The sequence below is a fragment of the Ranitomeya imitator genome, chromosome 6 (assembly GCF_032444005.1).
Source record: "Ranitomeya imitator isolate aRanImi1 chromosome 6, aRanImi1.pri, whole genome shotgun sequence".
NCBI lineage: Eukaryota > Metazoa > Chordata > Amphibia > Anura > Dendrobatidae > Ranitomeya > Ranitomeya imitator.
The window spans coordinates 78,763,873-78,779,183 of record NC_091287.1 but is presented as its reverse complement, the minus strand read 5'-3'; the positions used below and the strand labels follow the sequence as shown (position 1 = coordinate 78,779,183).

The following is a 15,311-nucleotide window of genomic DNA, read 5'->3' as shown; positions in this document are numbered from 1 at the left end:
CAACAGGTTTTCCACCTGGACTTCCTGGGTGGAACATCAGCTTTGTAATAGAGTGCCAGTACTGTGGATGGGATTTCATGTTATCACATCTGCACACTGGGGAGAAAATCTGCAGCATACACTGACCTTCACTTCTCAGTATGTCAGTGTATTTTTTCACCTAAGATTTTATCCCTTTGTCTTGTGGATTTTGCTGCATTTCTGTTGCAAAAACCACAGCAATATACAGTTATTAATGGAAATTTATTATATACATCCACTTGTAAAATCAGTTTTCTGGCCCTTGGTGCCTGGTGATGCTGAGAATGACTGACCTCAGACTTCTACAGTAAGGCCGGGGTCACACTTGCGAGTTCAATGCAAGCATCTTGCGCGAGTCTCTCGCATCAATTCCCGGCACTGCCGTCGGGACCAGAGCGTGCGGCTGCATGTATTTCTATGCAGCCGCAAGTGCCGGCGGCGGCAGTGCCGGGACTTGATGCGTGAGACTCGCTCAAGTTGCTTGCATTGAACTCGCAAGTGTGACCCCGGCCTTAGGATCATTGATGTCTCATGTCTTATCGAGCAATGAAAAGGCTCCTTTAGTGGACTGCGCTGGTTTTCTCTGTGTCAGTGACGAGCTCCCGATGATGATGAGTCTCCTTCTTCAGGTTCTGGTATTTGACTTAATGTGGCAACCTGCAGTAAATGAGGACTAAAGACCTGTATATTCTTCTGCTCTCCCGCCAGATAATTATACACGAGATTTACACTGTGCCACCACAAACAGACAAAATGGCTGTATATATACTGTACAATTGTCAGGAACGAATGTTCTAAGAATGCTGATTTCCTGATAATTGTGTGGTGTAAACAGGCTGCCAATCACCGAACTAACGAGCAAAATTCTCATTTATCGGGTGAAATGATCGTTAATCGAGAACAATAACAGCCTATGATGTGATTGATCGTTCTTTGCTCATCAACCTCTCTGAACAGGCTATTAAACGAACACCAATTGGTAAAAATAGCCGATCAGATCAACAGCTGTGTAACGCCAGAGGTGTAAAGGTCCCTAACTCTGTTCAGATACAATTTGTTGGTTTGAGAAATATCTGTACTCCAGCTGTTCAGAAATGAAGGGTAAGACTGTCTGTCTGAATTTAACGCTTGTACTGGACAGAATTTATGTTTTACCTTTCATGATACTCACTTGAAATTCTTACTGTAGTAATGTTTCAAAGGAATGATAGCTCTTTCAATAAAGTCAACAGACAATGTAAATGATATATAAAATACATCTTGGCAAGCTACACACTCCCTGCTGTTTATCTTATAGAGAGCCTATAGTCAGCACAAAATGACTGTTCAAACCAAGCACAGGCTCTTGGTGCACACTTTTCATGGCTGAACAGTTCACTGCATCTTCCCTCCTACTTGTTTTCTATCTCCACTTTCCTCTGATTCTTATAAAGCCAGAGCTGTCAATCAAAGAGAAAGGCGGGCAGAAAAAATGCAAAACAAGTAGGCTGGACGGTGCCTCGAACTGTTTGATAGCATCAAGGGTGCATCGGGTGCTCGTGCTTGGTTTGGACAGTCACTTTGGGATGACAAACTCTCTTTATACAGAGAGACAATAGGGAAGATTGAATAAGCCAGTCTAATTTTTGTACGGTGTGAACTTGGACAATACAGTCTAAAATTGTGCCAAATATGTTATAATGTCTCATGTTATCTTATAAGTTTGGGGCATCTTTAGATTGTCTAGTCTCTTTACTCCATCTGTTAGTTGGCTTACTTTGTGATAATATGCATGAAAGTTTTGCTGTAAATTTGTAGTCCACATACTTAAAGACTTTATAAACGTGGTACAAGGCATGTGCGTCAGAAAATTTGAGGGAAATTGCACCACAAATCTGCCGCAATGAATATGACTATTTGGGCAATGCAAGGGGTTAATATACTTATTTCACCCACGTGCAAACTAAAATATATTTACTTTTCCAACCATTATAGATCCTTTTATCATTTTGTTTTATGATGGACCAGGATTATATTTCTCTCCAACCGCTACACCGATGTCTCTACTCTGTGCCAGTCATTGCACTGGTTGCCCATTTGCTATAGCATCGAATATAAATTTATCACTCTCATCCACATAGCGCTCCACAGTTCTGCACCACCCTACAGATTTTCCCTCGTCTCAGTCTACCACCCTACCCGTACCCTCCATTCTACCAATGACCTAAGACCTCAATAATCTGAACCTCACTCCCATCTCCAAGACTTTTCGCGAGCTCCACCATTTCCTTGGAGCACTACCCAGGACAATTTGATTAATTCCCAGTCCCTTCAGTTTGAAGCGTACCCTAAAAATGCACTTCTTTAAACTGGCCTATCGCCTCACCTCATTTATGTAACTATTCCATTTTTTCCCATACAAAATTTTCTTCCAAATCTGGCTTGTATCATCTATTTACACCCCCCCAATGCACTATAGCCCTCTGTATCTGTCCTGTACACATACTGGTCACCGGTACATGCAGCGTTATGTGAACACCCCTATTTTCTCAGATTGTAGCTTGCGAGCAGGACCCTCACTCCTCTTGGTATCTGTTGAACTGTGTGTTACTTTGTTATATCTTTATTGTCGGTACAAGTTCCCTCTGAAATGTAAAGCGCTGTGGAATATGTTGGCGCTATAGAAATAAAAATGATGATTATTATTATGATGTGTTAGATCTTTGCTTAAAGTAAAATATTTCACGAATACATACAGCAGATGAATAAAGGTAATTGCAGGAATGATCAACTTTATGAAAACTGACAAAGATACAAGGCCTCAGAGCTGACTAAGGGAAAAGGAGAGTTCACTGTCCATAGAAATCGGTCACTTTTTTTCTTTGCAGCAGACTGTAATGTGGACAGTGAAATGATCCTATCTTTAGTTTTAAAGCTAAATTTCTATGACTATACACTTTTTTTTGTGCTCAGTAGACAGTTTTGAAAAGTGTCTAGCAATGGGGTATGTGTAGGAGCATCTGTAAAATGTTCCAGATTTATTAATGATGTGTATCATTTTTTTGGTGCAAGATACTAGTGTGAAGTAAGCAAGCCAGGAGGTGGCATAAATACATGTCTTACATAGCAAGTGCAATGCACAAAATGTAGATAGTGTGTGCTGTGATAAATGTGACGCAGCTTCTGTCGGTCTCGGTTATTTTTATGCAAAGATTAAACCAGTATGTAAGAAAGTATCACTTATACAATTCTTGGAAAAACAAGCACGGTCACAGGAGAGCTGAAATGAAGCCAGTTTAAGAATATTGGTGTAAACCACAATGTGTTTTGATGGTACCCAGTCTTCAACAGTTGGAAGTTCCACTTGATGAAGACTGGGTACAGTCGAAACGAATTGTGGTTTACACCAATATTCTTGTCCTGGCTTCATTTCAGCTCTCCTGTGACCGTGCTTGTTTTTCCAAGTTTTATTCGCTCCTTCTAGAAGGTGGAGCTGCATTGAATCCTGCTTCCCTTTTTAACTCTCACTGCTAACACAGCGCTCCCAATAGACAGCTATTTTCCTGACTTATACTTATCCAGTTCTGGCACTTTGCCCAGCTCTTCCCACTTGCCCTGTAGCGGTGGCAAATGGGGTTCATATTTGTGAGGTTGATGTCACCTTTGTATTGTCTGGTGACATCAAGCCCACTGCTTGGTAATGGAGAGACATTTATAAGACACTTTTCCATTACTAATCCTATAGTTAGTCAATCCAGAAGAAACTCAGCTGACAGCACCACCGTACTAGGGAAATAACTTGTGCCTGCTCACCTGTGATGGGAGTCCTGACCGCCAGATCTGAGGTGCTCCAGCCACTGAACAAGTCCAATATCAAACAACGAAGAAGAAAGGAAAGGCGGCACTCACAGATCCATTCCGAGCGGTTACTTTATTGCTTAAAAAGCCATCACAGCCGGGGGTACTGAACAAACAGTGCGGCAAGCCTGACGACGGCCGTTTCACGCCCTCCTGGCGCTTCTACGGGTCAGTGAGTGAGCGTCTAGGGAGGCAGAGGAAATACAACCACGGAGATGAGATCCCTCCCCTCCGTCATCAATCCCCCCTGCCTCACCTGGCGCTTCACCCTCCTACAAAATACTGTTAAAAACAATTAAAAACAATGTTGACTTAACATGCACTAAGTACTATAACAATGACGTTCTGAACTAAAGAAACAATTCTAATGTTTTTACATTTTTTGTGCATTTTTCCTCTTGTACCGGAATACGAATGTCTTAACTCTTTCAGTATAGTTTTCACTTTACACAAACTCACAAGCCTTTAATTATACCAAAAAATGCACAGTGTGAATAAACTCATAAGAAAATAACAACAAAAATACCGTGCCATTAAAATACCAAGAAGAGAGTAACTAACAGTTACTTATACGTAATCCATATGTATTTATATAATCTATTATGGCCAAAATGTAGGCCCAATATATTTATATTTATTTTTGTTATTTTTGATTATTAATAATACCCTATTACTTATTTATATATCCTCTCATGTGGCCCTATTAATTTACTTTATATCCTGCTTATAAAAAGATGGACATATCGACCCGATCATTCAACCCCAAGGGGCCCGTCGCCCGTGTGTCCATGATCCATCTGGCTTCCTTTCTTAGTAAGATATTATGCAGATCACCACCTCGACTTGGTAAAGTGACTCTTTCGATACCTGCAAAGCTTAAAACGGATGAATTGCCCCCATGAGACTCATGAATATGGTCAATTAATCTTGGTACTCCCTTCTTGGTAATAATGGATCTTAAATGCTCACGAAACCTCATGTAAAGGCATCGAATAGTCTTGCCTATATAGAATCTTCCGCACTCACAAAAAACTACGTACACAACATATTTCGTTTTACAAGATATAAATTCTTTGACAGTATGACTAATCGGTCCGATCACCAAATTTTGTCCTGTGATGTGATACTGACAGAAAGAACAGTGACCGCACCGATGATTTCCTATAGGTGCATTTTTCTCCAGCCAGTTCTTATTATCTACTGTTACTTGATTACGGAACAAAATATCTCTCAATCTTGTGCTTCGTTTGTTAGAAATTAGCGGACCTCTGTTTACCACCTCAGCCAGGTCTCTATCTCCTTCCAGGAGATGCCAGTTTTTTCTAATTACGGACCGTATTTGTTGGTCCATGGGGCCATACTGGAAGCAAAAAGTGAACCTTTTATTATTCGCTCTTTTCTCTCTTTCTGCCCTATTTTCATTTTTAACCCTTGCCATGGCGTTCGCTAGCACTTTCGCTGGGTACCCCTTCTTTTCAAACGCTGACATAGAGCTCCTGCCTGTAAATCGAACCCCTCAACTGTGCTGTTCACCTTTCTGACTCGCAGAAGTTGGCTATAGGGTAGCGATTGTCTCGTGTGAGGTGGGTGGTATCTATTAAAATGGAGCAATGAATTGGACGCGAGTGGCTTGCGATATAAGGACGTACTTAACCTACTCTCTTTAACTTCCACTGTCACGTCCAAAAAATCGAGTTTTTGTCCCCCAAACACCGATGTGAACGCCATATTAGCTTCATTGTTGTTTAAATAATTGACAAAAAGATGAAACATATCTTCTGTCCCATCCCACACAAGGAACATGTCATCCACGTACCTACAGTAGAATTTAATATGCTTAAGAAACATATTTTTATCCGCATATATATGTTGTTCTTCAAACAAACCCAAGAACAAGTTTGCGAATGTACATGCTGCCGGAGTCCCCATAGCAGTGCCAACTGCCTGGATATACCATTGGTTTAGAAATGTAAACGTATTGTGCGTCAAAATAAATTTTAACCCCGCACAAACAAAATCACAAAATTTGGCACTGCGTTCTGTGGTATTTAATATCCTCCTCACTGCTTCTACACCACTTTCTTGTGGTATCCTCGTGTATAGGCTTACTACATCAATTGATGCAAGGGCAAAACCTGGTTGCCACTGAAAATTCTTTATACTTCTCAAAAATGCATCAGTATCTTTAGTGTATGATGGAATGCTAGTTAACAATGGACGTAGCAACCAATCTACATATCGAGACAACGGTTCAGTGACCGATCCTACCCCGGACACGATGGGGCGCCCGGGTGGATCGGTCACTGACTTGTGTATTTTGGGGACGTGATACCAGTGTGGCCTGACTGGGAACTCCGGCAGCAATTTTTCCGCCTTGTTCTGGGAAATCACATTTATTAATAATAATAATAATAATAATCTTTATTTTTATATAGCGCTAACATATTCCGCAGCGCTTTACATTTTTGCACACATTATCATCGCTGTCCCTGATGGGGCTCACAATCTAAATTCCCTATCAGTATGTCTTTGGAATGTGGGAGGAAACCGGAGTACCCGGAGGAAACCCACGCAAACACGGAGAGAACATACAAACTCTTTGCAGATGTTGTCCTGAGTGGGATTAGAACCCAGGACCCCAGCGCTGCAAGGCTGGTATATCCAGGCAGTTGGCACTGCTATGGGGACTCCGGCAGCATGTACATTCGCAAACTTGTTCTTGGGTTTGTTTGAAGAACAACATATATATGCGGATAAAAATATGTTTCTTAAGCATATTAAATTCTACTGTAGGTACGTGGATGACATGTTCCTTGTGTGGGATGGGACAGAAGATATGTTTCATCTTTTTGTCAATTATTTAAACAACAATGAAGCTAATATGGCGTTCACATCGGTGTTTGGGGGACAAAAACTCAATTTTTTTGGACGTGACAGTGGAAGTTAAAGAGAGTAGGTTAAGTACGTCCTTATATCGCAAGCCACTCGCGTCCAATTCATTGCTCCATTTTAATAGTTACCACCCACCTCACACGAGACAATCGCTACCCTATAGCCAACTTCTGCGAGTCAGAAAGGTGAACAGCACAGTTGAGGGGTTCGATTTACAGGCAGGAGCTCTATGTCAGCGTTTGAAAAGAAGGGGGTACCCAGCGAAAGTGCTAGCGAACGCCATGGCAAGGGTTAAAAATGAAAATAGGGCAGAAAGAGAGAAGAGCGAATAATAAAAGGTTCACTTTTTGCTTCTAGTATGGCCCCATGGACCAACAAATACGGTCCGTAATTAGAAAAAACTGGCATCTCCTGGAAGGAGATAGAGACCTGGCTGAGGTGGTAAACAGAGGTCCGCTAATTTCTAACAAACGAAGCACAAGATTGAGAGATATTTTGGTCCGTAATCAAGTAACAGTAGATAATAAGAACTGGCTGGAGAAAAATGCACCTATAGGAAATCATCGGTGCGGTCACTGTTCTTTCTGTCAGTATCACATCACAGGACAAAATTTGGTGATCGGACCGATTAGTCATACTGTCAAAGAATTTATATCTTGTAAAACGAAATATGTTGTGTACGTAGTTTTTTGTGAGTGCGGAAGATTCTATATAGGCAAGACTATTCGATGCCTTTACATGAGGTTTCGTGAGCATTTAAGATCCATTATTAGCAAGAAGGGAGTACCAAGATTAATTGACCATATTCATGAGTCTCATGGGGGCAATTCATCCGTTTTAAGCTTCGCAGGTATCGAAAGAGTCACTTTACCAAGTCGAGGTGGTGATCTGCATAATATCTTACTAAGAAAGGAAGCCAGATGGATCATGGACACACGGGCGACGGGCCCCTTGGGGTTGAATGATCGGGTCGATATGTCCATCTTTTTATAAGCGGGATATAAAGTAAATTAATAGGGCCACATGAGAGGATATATAAATAAGTAATAGGGTATTATTAATAATCAAAAATAACAAAAATAAATATAAATATATTGGGCCTACATTTTGGCCATAATAGATTATATAAATACATATGGATTACGTATAAGTAACTGTTAGTTACTCTCTTCTTGGTATTTTAATGGCACGGTATTTTTGTTGTTATTTTCTTATGAGTTTATTCACACTGTGCATTTTTTGGTATAATTAAAGGCTTGTGAGTTTGTGTAAAGTGAAAACTATACTGAAAGAGTTAAGACATTCGTATTCCGGTACAAGAGGAAAAATCCACAAAAAATGTCAAAACATTAGAATTGTTTCTTTAGTTCAGAACGTCATTGTTATAGTACTTAGTGCATGTTAAGTCAACATTGTTTTTAATTGTTTTTAACAGTATTTTGTAGGAGGGTGAAGCGCCAGGTGAGGCAGGGGGGATTGATGACGGAGGGGAGGGATCTCATCTCCGTGGTTGTATTTCCTCTGCCTCCCTAGACGCTCACTCACTGACCCGTAGAAGCGCCAGGAGGGCGTGAAACGGCCGTCGTCAGGCTTGCCGCACTGTTTGTTCAGTACCCCCGGCTGTGATGGCTTTTTAAGCAATAAAGTAACCGCTCGGAATGGATCTGTGAGTGCCGCCTTTCCTTTCTTCTTCGTTGTTTGATATTGAATCCTATAGTTATATGGTAAATAAAGACACAGTCAGAATAAAGTCCTTTATTTGAAATAAAACAAAACAGTTTTTTAATTTAAAAATAAGTTATACTCCCCTAATGCCTATTCCACCGAAGCGCTCGTCTACTGTAATAAAACAAAAATAAAAAGCAACAAATATACCTCACCTGTCCATCATTCTGTCCCACATGAGCGCAGCATCAGTGACTAACGGTGACATCATCGAGGTTACTGCCGGTCACTGAGGATGCGTTCCCAGCTGTGCTGAACTGCGGTGACTTCAACACTGTGGGAACAAGTCATTAATGAGGTCACCGCAGTTCAACTCAGTGACATTACAGCAGATCACTGTGAGAATTTCTCACGGTGATCTGTGAAGTCACTGAGGAGTGACTTTTTTTTCCACGATGCTGAGGTCATCGCAGTTCAGCCCTGCTGGGAACGCAGCCTCAGTGACCTGCGGTAACCACGATGATATCATTGAGCAGGTCATTCACCAGTAGTTCTCAGCCTGGACTTTCGCATCTTGGCCCCCAGCTGCCTGCTGCCATTGTTATCACTTGAATACAACTGTCATCATTCTCTCTTGCTCATGCTGATCACCGACTGAGCAGGGGAGAATGATGAGAGCTGTCTTCAGCACCCAGCACCAGGGAACAGCGCTTACTGTACTGCTTGTTTCCTGGCGTCGATGCATGTGGTACTGATGCGGCACATGTTTGCCACATGTGTGCCGCAAGTATTAGACACAAAGACATACGGACACTGATCTCTCTGGTACCGGAAATATCTGGAGGTGTGCAACAGCCCTTAGACACCGATGTACTCAAATTTATACATTCACAGCAAAATTAAAGGGAATGTGTCCGTAGTGTCATCCCTTATTAGCCATCTATATGGGCATGTAGGCGATAAGAAGCTGAGTAAAATGATTTCAAAGTCTTACTCCACAGAAATCCACATTTTTCTAAATATGTAAATGAGTTGTTAAAGGGAACCTGTCACCCCGTTTTTTGAGATTGAGCTATAAATACTGTTAAATAGGGCCTGCGCTGTGTGTTCCTATAGTGTATGTAGTGTACCCCGATTCCCCATGTATGCTGAGAAATAACTTACCAAAGTCGCCGTTTTCGCCTGTCAATCAGGCTGGTCAGGTCGGGAGGGCGTGGTGACATCGCTGGTTCTTCCTCAGCTTTACGTTGGTGGCGTAGCGGTAAAGACACAGCGCGCGATCTGCGCTGTCATCCCTTTCGTCGGTGGGGGCGGCCATCTTCCTGGGGCCGCGCGTGCGCAGATCGAGTGCTCTGCTGCATGGGGCTTCAGGAAAATGGCCGCGGGATGCCGCGCGTGCGCATTAGAGATCGCGGCGGCCATTTTCCCAAAGCCGAGATGCAAACTCGGCTTTGGGAAAATGGCCGCCGCGATCTCTAATGCGCACGCGCGGCATCCCGCGGCCATTTTCCTGAAGCCCCGTGCAGCAGAGCACTCGATCTGCGCACGCGCGGCCCCAGGAAGATGGCCGCCCCCACCAACGAAAGGGATGACAGCGCAGATCGCGCGCTGTGTCTTCACCACTACGCCACCAACGTAAAGCTGAGGAAGAACCAGCGATGTCACCACGCCCTCCCGACCTGACCAGCCTGATTGACAGGCGAAAACGGCGACTTTGGTAAGTTATTTCTCAGCATACATGGGGAATCGGGGTACACTACATACACTATAGGAACACACAGCGCAGGCCCTATTTAACAGTATTTATAGCTCAATCTCAAAAAACGGGGTGACAGGTTCCCTTTAAGATCTATGGGCCGGAAGTAGCTCTCTCAAAGAATCTACCTTCATAGGTTATCTTAAATGAAAGGGGAGTGTGAGACATGTAGATCAGGAGAACAGACTGTCAGTCATTACAAGTCTCACACTGGTAACGCCTCCTTTCTTTTGAAATAAGTTTATGTTATGTGGATGTATTCTGGCTGTAAACATCTACTGGGGGAACAACACATAGCTACATGCTCCCTTGCACAGCCCGTTACTGAGTTTATACTACATTTAAAATCTTATTAGAGGGTTACTCCCATGTAACAAATTATTGTGCCTTTTTGTATAGGCCAACGTCTCCCGCTACTCTATCAATGGTCTGTTGGACTGCCAGTGATTGCTGATTATAGCAGTGGCACATAGACGTGAACATCAATTCATGCAGGTGGGGCATTTCACAGCTCCATCTATGGGGGTCCCAGGGATCAGACCCCCAATGTTCACAAGTTGTCACCTGTCTTATGCTAACTTTCTAAGACTGAAATAACCCTTTAAATTAGATATATAAGCTGTTCCTAAGCTCTACATAGTGATGATTACAGGCTGCAAGACTTTATCTGTGTGATATACAACATTGCATCATGTATGATATGCCCAGCAACTTGTCCTAGCTCCAAGGATGCAGGATTGACTACTACAGTGCTGTTTAACTAGCGGCCTTTGCTATTTAAAAAGTACAGTCCCCGAGGACGTTTTTCTGCCAGATGTGATTTAGTAGAATGTCCTATGAAAATGACCTAGAAAAGTAAATCTATCATTAAAGATATTAGGTTGAAATATGATTTGCCTTTTGCATTTGCACTTTCTGCTATTAAACTTGTACATTGCTGGACTTCTCTAACTGTAAGGCTCCCACAAGGAGTGGTAATATTGTGGTGTGCATGGAGATTTATAAAATTTTTGGTGTAAAAATGTTCAATACTGAAATATTTCATGAGCAGAAAGAAAGCGGCAGCACTCACCGATCTTCAAAACAGGTAACTCTTTATTGCGGTAAAATCTTCACGGCTCGGGGGTGTACATACAGCACATACAGCAGAGTGTATAAGTCCAAACGATGGCCGTTTCACACCGCTCCGGTGCTTCTACGGGTAACCGAAGCGGCTCGAAAGGGCTGTCGTTTGGACCTATACACTCTGCTGTATGTACAACCCCGAGCCGTGAAGATTTTACTGCAATAAAGTGTTACCTGTTTTGAAGATCGGTGAGTGCTGCCGCTTCTTTGGCTAAGCACCCGAGATCTCGTGGCCAGCTTCTGCTGATGGCCGGTGTGTTCAGTAAGCAAGTGTCCTGGTGGTGCGGTCAGCTGTTCTTTGTGGATGACTGAAATATTTCAGAAGTACTACACGTATATTTTTTTTTTTTTTTAGGTGACCCGACATTTGGCAAAACTTTTTGACAACATCGCTGATCTCAAGTTCCGAGAGCAAAATGAAAATGAGGCAACTGGAATGTACAGCAAAGAGAAGGAGTTTGTCCCATTCAGTGTGGCCTGCCAGTGTAGAGGACAGGTGAATATAAAATTGTGTATCTGTATGATCTCGGCTACGGGATCTGATTTGAGATTACTTTGGTAATAAGTAAGGAAACCACCAATCTCTAAGGTGAATTTCTGGGAAAATCCAAACCACCGCTTCCCAGCTGGGTGACTGGCTTATGGGGACTTTTCTCCTGGCCCTACTTCTAAGCTCTATAAAAGTGAGATCTTTCATGAGTTCACCATTCCATAGAGACAGCACCCAGAATTTTTTTTCATCTAAATGCTTTTTCATATAGCCTTTGAATTATTGCCCTGCTCATAAAATGTATTGTGTATTTATTTATATTAATCACTTGTCCTATTGCGCAGCAATGTACATACATTATCATCACTGTCCCTATTGGGACTCACAATCTATATTCCCTAGCAGTATGTGTTCGGAGTGCAGGAGGAAGCCGGAGAACCCGGAGGAAACCCACACAAACACAGGGAGAACATACAAACTCGTAGGGGATTTTTGTAGTGGATTACCACTGAGCCTCAATAATTCTCGGTTGGCAGATCCACATCTGGGAACACAAAGTAACCCCCTGCACTCTCTCACTGCCACAACAGTCGCTACCTACCTCTATGTGGCCTACAGTGTATTAAGATGGTTGGCAGCTTCGAAAGCCATAGGCTCCTGCCAGCGGCCGTGGGCTCTGGGCAGTCTCCTTAACCAATAATATTATATGAAAACATTCCAGGCATAAACATCTTCTTGGGAAAGGGCACATTGCCCTCCTGCTCCTTTGCATAGTCCACTCCTGAGTATAACGTCGGCTCCTTCCTGCATGTTAATTAAAGTCACGTTTTTCTAATAAATTTGAAAGTAAAATCTTGGAAACACTTTCTATTTCTAAACATTATTATTTTTTTTTTTTGCATTCGTTCAAAAGGTAGAGCACTGGTTGAAGAATCTGGAAGACACTATGTGTGAAACTGTGCGCCACCATATAACTGAGGCTGTGGCTGCATATGAGGATAAGCCACGGGAACAGTGGATTTTCGACTATCCAGCTCAGGTGGCATTGACCAGCTCTCAGATCTGGTGGACCATTGATGTTGGAATTGCTTTTGACAGGTTGGAAGAAGGGTTTGAAACGGCGCTCAAGGATTATAATAAAAAACAGGTATGTCCTGCAAGTTGTATGTCAGAACAATAATATGCTATGTAGTAACATTATACTTTCTAGCAGTAAGAAAACTTTATTATACAACTGAATTGCATTAACTAACTTTTTAAATGTCCATCAAGTATTTTTTTATTGTTTTATAGTTCCATATGTCTGTGCTGATTCATTTTATAATATACGGTAATTTATTTGTCACAGAACTTTATTATCCTATTGTTTTTACACAAACATAGCGTGAAGCAATGCCGCCCGCCACCGCTGGAGAGGGAGTCATGGGAGATTAGCGCATATAGATTTATTTCACCTTTTATAATAATCGTGTAAACAATAAGTTCCTTAGATTATGAATAAATAAGATGTTGCATCGGTGTATTTCTCCAAATTGGAGCTACTATGTATAAGCAGGGTATGCCCCAAGTACCCAGAATGAAAAAAGATATGTGAAAACCTAGCGCTTAAACATCAGGATTTGTCGAAAGTTCAGTGTAGGAATGTTAATCACTCACAACAGTTTACGAAAACAGGAAAAAAGTCTTCTATCCAGCCAGGTTTGGGGTTTTTACCCTCCATACATCCATAAAGTCTCAAAGGTTGGATAAAAGATCTACAAAATCTTATATATTTGTATGATGTTGAGAGCAACCTGTCTGTATGAAAGAGTATATAATGCAAAACCACCAAATATCAGAAGTAAAAAGTGACTTATTAGTAATACTCTCAAACAAACATGTTAAAAAGTGCGTCATTAATCACATCCAGAAGAAGCCAATTTGGTGGTTGAAACCCTGGGTTGAGGTATGCTTATCGATGTTTCCATGAGGTGGTTGCCTATGGATATTTTTAATGGAGGCGCTTTATAACATGTTATGTTTGAGAGTATAAATAATAAATCACTTTCTATTTCAATAGTTTGGGCGATTTTGGTCTCTATTAGCCATACAGGTTGCCTTCCACATCATACAAAGGTATAGGATATTCAAAGTCTCTATCCGAGCAATGAGGCTTTAACCCTGCTGTTCTGTTGGTCAAAAATGACCGACTTTGAACTTCAATATTCTTTAAAATATTCAAGATGCGGCTCTGAAACCCGTGGCCGACCGACCCATCCTCATTTAAGTCAATCAACCACAAGTTTCAGAACCGCATCTTGAACACCCCAAAAAATACCAAAGTTCAAAATAGGTCTCCCCAGACCGAACAGAACAGCAGGGTTAAGGAAGTGTCAAGGGTGAACATGCCGAACCTGGCTGACTATAAGACATTTTCCTGCTTTCATAAACCATGAAGTGATCAGCATCACTGCACTGAATTTTCCACATATCCTGGTCTTGAAGTTCTATGTTTTAACAATAAGTTTCTTAAGGCAACCGTACATATTAGAGTAATGTCAACTGAACCTGACGATAACCGACGTGTTCGACTGACTAATGTGTATGGGGACCCATGCTGACTGGTTAGGAGACCTGTCGATTGAGCATGTCTGATTTCGCACATTGTTCTCTCTGAGACAAGCCAGCGCCCAACGTGCAGACATTGGCTTCCTCAGAGAGAACACAAAAGCTCTTGGCCAAACTATAGCTCCTGTGTATAGGACAGTCGATTAAGATGGCTGTTGGCCAAGCAGTTGGCCGAAGCATTGTCCAGCCAACAGTCATCTAATGTGTATGGCCAGCCTTAGTCACAATAAATAATAAAGGCCATGGAAAGCTATCAAAGAAACCTATGTGATACCCGGGGGTAAGGTTGATAGAAAAAGTATCAATAATCAGAGATTCACAACATTTATCAATGATTATATTTGCCATGCTGATTACCTGGTCAGTCTATTGTGGAAAATGAAGCTTTTTTTCCTTTTATTTTTTGTGTATGATATATGGTTAGAATGCAATAATGGGACTTTATGATTGAAAAATCCACAACAGGGTTGTTGTGGTTGTCCTACATAATTCTTTGAGAAGCAGAGCCTACGAGTACACTGGTCATCTGATGGCGCCAGTCTGAACTTTATCACATTCTCTTCTCTCACAGGTCAACCAGCTTAATGCTCTAATTACCATGTTATTGGGTGAACTTTCCCCTGGAGACAGGCAGAAGATCATGACAATATGCACCATAGATGTCCATGCCCGGGATGTGGTCGCCAGGCTTGTTTTACATAAGGTAATATGTTTTTTTTTTATTTCTTTAAAGTTCTTGCAGAGAAATGCCACTTGTGAGTACTCCGTTGGCTAATCGCAAGAAACCAACAGGGCTAAAAAAAAAAAAATTACCACTGCTGATCTACGCACAATATCATGCTCAAAGCACTTGTCATTTGCCCTGTCACTGATCTTTAAAGAATAAAAAAAGCAGACACATACAAGATTTGTCTGATT

At 41.8% G+C, this 15,311-nt stretch overlaps 1 protein-coding gene across 1 annotated transcript in view; it reads left to right on the top strand.

Annotated features, from left to right (window-relative positions):
• The window catches only part of DNAH11 (dynein axonemal heavy chain 11), a 380,134-nt gene that overhangs the window by 121,135 nt on the left and 243,688 nt on the right, over window positions 1-15,311 (top strand). Inside the window, exons 30-32 of the mRNA XM_069729806.1 lie at window positions 11,652-11,792; window positions 12,700-12,933; window positions 14,965-15,096. Coding sequence (XP_069585907.1) covers window positions 11,652-11,792; window positions 12,700-12,933; window positions 14,965-15,096 — 507 coding nt within the window. The remainder of the gene's footprint in view (window positions 1-11,651; window positions 11,793-12,699; window positions 12,934-14,964; window positions 15,097-15,311) is intronic.